Source organism: Eufriesea mexicana, unplaced genomic scaffold (assembly GCF_001483705.2).
Source record: "Eufriesea mexicana isolate 0111107269 unplaced genomic scaffold, ASM148370v2 scaffold107, whole genome shotgun sequence".
NCBI classification, from domain to species: Eukaryota; Metazoa; Arthropoda; class Insecta; order Hymenoptera; family Apidae; genus Eufriesea; species Eufriesea mexicana.
Window position 1 is genome coordinate 2037893 of NW_016908335.1, and position 5989 is coordinate 2043881.

A 5989-nucleotide genomic window follows, 5' to 3' on the forward strand; every position below is an offset into this window, starting at 1 on the left:
AAGAGGATCTTTCGACAACAGGAAATATCGAAATTCTTCTATCATTACTTTTTATTTATCAAAAATTTTCCGTTGATTTTAGGTACCACTGGAATTAGCCAAAAAGATGAGTTCTGTCCAAACGGTCGAGGAGTTCCTTCAGTTAGTCAAAGGTGTACCTCCAGTACAGAATACCTTCTCTATCCAAAGTAAGTAGGCTGTTAAATTTTATGCGTGTTACTAATTCAGAAAAGAATGTCGATCTGTGACAATTCACGAAGGAATATACATGAGATGATATAACTATGCAAATTTCATTTTATTTCAGTTTTAAAAAAAACAAAACATAAACGTATGCGTATTGGCAAAAGAAAAAGAAAAATATATTCTCTAACGTAGACCTGCTACTGTACGGGATTGCAGTATAGTTGCGACCATAAATCCTTGAATGTTTAAAGAACAAATTATTGCGAGCAAACCTACTGCAACTATTCGGTAAATATTGCTCGGTTAGATAAACGTGTTAATCTGCGCGGTATCTTCTAGTAATTTCATTGTTCAAACTCAATTATCGGTGAACATGAGATTACTTTCTGTGCACAACGCAGAGAAAAAAAGATACTTAACGAAAGTATTTTGTGAACGTCAGATCTACAACGAACTTAGACTTACCATCCACAAATTTAGATTTCTAAAGAAACTTATTAAATTTAAAAATATAAAAAAAAAAATCTTAACGATAATCTTCAGATAAAATAATTTCCTGATACTCGAAGAAGAAGAGGAACCATTTTACTTGAAGTACTATACCCTCTTTTTCCTTTTTTAAAATTTCATTCTGTCGAATTTGAGCTTACTTTCTTCCTCTTACACTTTTGATTATCCTGATATATTATTAGATGAATCTGATACTTGAAAACAAACTTTTTCTTATTTTCCTCGTTGCAAACGTCCACGTTCACGCACGGTTTATTAAAGACGAGTCTGTCCTTCACGTACTGGGGCGAGAATAAAGAAGTACGGTGACCTTTAGCCATCTCCATTTCCAGGCTCTCCAGAAAGCCTTTACGATCCTCGAAGAAGTCGATATTCCTCAAGAAACCACCAAAATCGTTCGTATTTGGTACCAGTCTGTTAGTGATTTCATTTATTTCTGCCAGACTGAGCAATCTGACTTTGGGTTGCTCATATTGCACCGTGTCACATGTGGTTTCACAAAGTGGTTCCAAGGCTGGACATTCGGTCAGAATGGAATATGCAATTTGCAATTTGCATGGCCGCCTCCATGTGTGAAAATTAGTCGTAGCCGAGAAATACGCGTGCCGAATATCTACGATTCAATTAAACAACACGTCTATTATCCTTTTTACAGTATTTAACCCGATTAATCCTAACGAAAGCAAAACTTTGGAGTCACGAAAACGTGTCTGAAGATTACGTGAAAATGATTGGAAAAGTCGAAAAATAATTCCCGCTGTGGCTTATTGGAAAATATAGCGAAATGAAAGGAACAAAGGAAGAAAATGGACCCTTGCCTCGTTTCCAAAATTTCCGAGAGAACTCTATTTCGCCGTCTGCCTCTATGTACTTGGTCGTGCTTGTCTCAACGATAACGTGGCCATCTTCTTCGCCACACTCTCTCTTGATGGCTTTGACGGTTGGTGCCATTTCCTCTTCCAATTTTATCCTATTAATGCTCTGCTCGATCTCTTCTATGTTACTTGGCGAGATCTCGAGCTTGAAAAGATTACTGAGATCACCCTCGCTCAAATCGTAAGACGTGTCCGTCACGCCCGTTTCTTTCATATCGATTTCATTCCCATTAATGTCCATTGTGGCGTCACACGTATCCGTTTCTGCGGGAAATGATTCGCTGTCTGCTCCGCTATTATCATTGACGACATTGCTCACTCTTTTTACACTTTCTTGGCGACTGCGGTGATGAAACGATTTCCTATGTAAAAGTCTAACGTTAAGGCCTGTTCTTTTCCAGTTCCACGAAGTTCGAAACTTCATCCTTGATCTTACCGGTTCGAATGTTTCATCTCGTAAACGATGTCGGTGGTTGATACGATTCGTGAGAATATATGCCTGGAATTCATCTTGTGAGCTTCCATAAAGGCAGCCACGTTTCTCCTACCTTTGACCATCTTGCCGAACCAATCGAGGACCACGTCTTTCGAGAGCTGACTTTCTAAACCGGAAGCAAGACCATCGACCAAAGCGAAATAGCTGTTGGCGAATGAAATGGCCTGCTTGTGATTCTCCATCGTTCGATCGCCTAAAAGAAGTAGGGCAAATTTTGTCACGTAAAGTTTCGAGTCCGATAGCTTTTACGTAAAACCACAGAAACCACAGTGAATTAGACGCAACAGGAATTAAGGGGAAACGAAGGGAAATCCTCTGACTAATTCAGGCATATGATCCAGCGTGCTATACGACACATCCTCTTCCAGGTAAAATCGGAGAAACCGAGGAACGATCAAACGCAGAGATACCAGTTCCAGCAACGTGTAAACCTGAATTACAAACAGTTCAACTACACCCCGACACCGACACGACCAGCATATTTTTCCCCACCTGTATACGAATCAACAGATGCGGTGGTTGTTGCTATAATTCCTTGCTCTCCTGTCAGCCAACGGCAACAGTGACACGAAATTTCGAGGTAAAAGCATATTGATAAATTTATGATAATTTACGAAGGACATTGTTCAGAATAATCACGTTTTACAATTATTTCAAGATTTACGTGATGAGTGCCGACCACTACAAAGGATTACTGTATAGGAGTAAACGTATCGTACCAGTAGAAGAGCACACGGAATGCGAGTGCAACTGCCAAGTAAAGGAGGAGGTAATTTAAAGACAGTCGATGATTGAGATCTTCCTTTTTAAACCGGTATAAACTCGATCCGCAATGTATATCGTAATAATTCGCGCACACGTTCATGCGATAATGCGCTTTTTTAAATCTAATTATTAGTTGAATTTAAATTTGAAAATTGATATGATGGATATTTCAATAAATTTGAAAAAATTGTGTCGTTTCATTAAATGATATTCTTTCAGCATTGTAACAAAAAGCAGACTTATGTACCTGAGTCGTGTGAATGCCAATGCAACAACGTTGACGAAAAGAAGAAATGCAACGAGAGCGACAAGAAAATCTGGAATTCAGACCTTTGTAGCTGCTCATGTAGAGAAGTACGGCAGTGTACTACTGGCTTATATTTCGACCAAAATACGTGCAGGTGTGAGCTGAATGAATAGGACTACTATGGGAATTAAACCTTACTGCACCATACTGTCTTGCATATCCTGTAAGCTGCACGCATTGCATCAAATCTTCTTTGGGAATTTTTTTTTTAATAATCTCATTTTTCTGCTTAAATCATAAAAATTAACAACTCTTCTTGCTTTTCGTGAATGTATTGTGCAACTAGTAAACACCTAACTGGGGTTTCATGTTGAATTACCTATTGCACTGACAAAGATTTTTTGACTATCATTATATTTTGTATGATGGATTTGCTTTGAAACTCACAAGAATGACACAAATAAAAATATAATCACAAATAATGTAATGAATAGAATTAAAACAAGCAAAACAATATGTTAGTTTTGTATGAACCGATAGGTTTATCAATGTGTACTATGTATCTATGAACAGCATGTAAATTTTTCTCTAGAAGACTAAGATGTTATTTTAATCCCTGAATATTTAAAAATGTTTCAGATGTAAGCAAACACAACTATCTAGACCTTGGATACCTACAAGAAGAGTCGATTATGGATTTGAGTATACAGAAAAATCGGACAATGTATCACCAGTAATAATTGCATTAGATACCGATGATCCTAGAAGAAAACCTAAACCAGACCCAGAATTTAAATGAAAATGCTGATATATAGACTAAATTATAAAATTCACGAGACCACTATTTAATGGAACATAAATATAGTTTAATCTTACACCTTTGTGCCATTCTACATCCACATACACGTGACATGTTACTATAATATTTATGTAATTCACTATTATAAGGTATGAATAAGTGTATTTTTATATATTAAAAAGCATTGTGATATAAGGAAACGTTATTATTTAATACTGTTACTTGTATACAATATTAAGATATGCTATTTTAAATATATTATTTATGTACACAATTTCTAAGATTAATTTGTAACAAATATTTTATTGATTATTTTCTTGGACATAAACATTATAAAACATTGTGATACAAAAAAGGTATAAAATCATGAACTTTGTTGTAGCGTAATTTCCTCCAAATCAGTTTCTACTGCATCTGAGATCGAAGACTCTGTATTTTCAACATCTTTTATATACAAAACCAGTGCTTTATTAACCTTCAGAAGTGTACTGTAGCTCTTACTTACAGATGATAGTGTTTCAGAAATTTCCCCTAAAATATAAGGTAATAAAGAATTATATGACCTACTGCGACAGGTGTATAAAATTTGAAATAAATACACACCTAACCATACTTTTAAAAGAACCGTACACAGTTTAGAAATGTAGTACCAAGGTTCTTTTTAAAACTCGTTTAAGGAAAGTACTTAATAACGCATGCAAAATATCATCAAGTAATTAATTTTGTTTATAAAAAACATTCACTTACTAATAGATGATGCCATGTCAAGAATAGTCGATTCTTTTGTAATTCTTGGACGTTTTAATAACTGTTCCATTATAACGAATTTACTATTTAATCTTTTTTCTGTATTATTTTCTTTAACTAACTTTTTTAAAAAATAAAACAAAATAAAAATCACGCTTTTATTACAGATGCTTAAAATCCTAAATAGTACGATCAGTTGATCATATCTACCATAATCATAAATACAGAACACAATATGCAAAATATAAATTTCACCCAAAGACACAACGGAAAACATAAAGTACAATTACAGTTAGATTTACAAGAACAATTTACAATAAGGAGGTATCACCTGTTTGATTGTCCTTATGCAGTAAGAATACCAAAATTTCTTTTATATTTTTAGATTTTAAAGGAAACAAGACAGTCCATATACTAAAATAAATTTAACGAATTTCCTAAAAGATTTTCATAAAAACTTCATTCTCAAGGCAATCCTTTTTTGCATACAAAAAATGTTACCAACAACTGAGCATTGTGTACACTATTCTACTGCCATCTACTTGCTAGTAATGAAACAGTATTCTTTCCATCCGTGAATTATAGATGGCGCCACATAAACGAAATGAATAACATGACGTGTAAATAATTTTTCACAAAAATTAATTATCAGTGAGTTAAATATCAATAACTGTTAATGACATATCGACTATATCTATTTACATTCACATCTAACTGCACTTAACGATAGGCCTCTAAGCTTATTTCATTTTAATCTACAATCTTACAAACATAATTACAAAGGATTATGCTTCTCAATAGCAATTTTGAGTTCAATCATTCACCATTACGAGGCTGTTTATTGTTACCTGTAATTCATTCACGTTTCTCTAGAAGCTGGAAATCAAATTAATCGATCCCAACAAGTAAATGGTAATGTAATTTTCCAATTAGAGGTTGTACAACCATGTTATGCGTATAAATTGAAGGTTTACATTTCATCTATTTTTATCACACATAATTAATTTACCGTTCGTAATTAATGATGTCTGAGATGAAAATTTCAATATTCAGAGCGTTAAATAGCGTTCATCGATTCTATTGTAGCTATTTGTACTCGGCCAACTTAACCAGAGTCCATAAACGATTTATAGGACGGCATAAAGATGAACGACTAATGAAGAAAGAAACCAACGAGAATTGTATTTTAGTAAGAATGTGAAAATTGTGCGAACAATCCAACGAGAAAGAGCGCCACGGAGAAAGCCTTCGCGAGTAATGCATGTCCAAGAGCGTACTGGACGAAAGGAGAAAGAAGTGCGCGGAGTAGACGAGGCGCCGTTTTTTTTGCGCCACCCGTTATAATTACTGGGGCCTTGTCACTT

General features: G+C 34.8%; 2 protein-coding genes across 3 annotated transcripts in view; one reads left to right on the forward strand and one right to left on the reverse strand.

Moving 5' to 3' along the window:
• Pvf1 (PDGF- and VEGF-related factor 1) overlaps positions 1 to 3998 on the forward strand; it is a 7297-nt gene extending 3299 nt beyond the window's left edge. The window contains exons 2-6 of one of the 2 annotated variants that reach the window (XR_001890776.1): positions 83 to 188; positions 2436 to 2647; positions 2726 to 2836; positions 3052 to 3302; positions 3719 to 3797. Coding sequence is in view for 1 of the 2 variants with exons in the window: in XM_017910999.1 (XP_017766488.1) it covers positions 83 to 188; positions 2436 to 2647; positions 2726 to 2836; positions 3052 to 3233; positions 3719 to 3878 (771 nt within the window). In the remaining variant the exon portion in view is untranslated. Of the gene's footprint in view, positions 1 to 82; positions 189 to 2435; positions 2648 to 2725; positions 2837 to 3051; positions 3303 to 3718 lie in introns of both variants that reach the window. The other variant, XM_017910999.1, reaches the window with a different exon arrangement.
• On the reverse strand, positions 1967 to 2424 carry LOC108555370 (uncharacterized). The gene has a single exon (XM_017911000.1). It carries the CDS (start codon positions 2247 to 2249, stop codon positions 2004 to 2006), a length of 246 nt encoding a protein of 81 aa, XP_017766489.1. The 5' UTR covers positions 2250 to 2424; the 3' UTR covers positions 1967 to 2003.
• Positions 3999 to 5989: the final 1991 nt, after the last annotated feature.

What these genes read in the sequence shown, in the direction of transcription:
- LOC108555370 (XM_017911000.1), bottom strand. Translation starts at nt 2,249, where the DNA reads ATGGAGAATCACAAGCAGGCCATTTCATTCGCCAACAGCTATTTCGCT.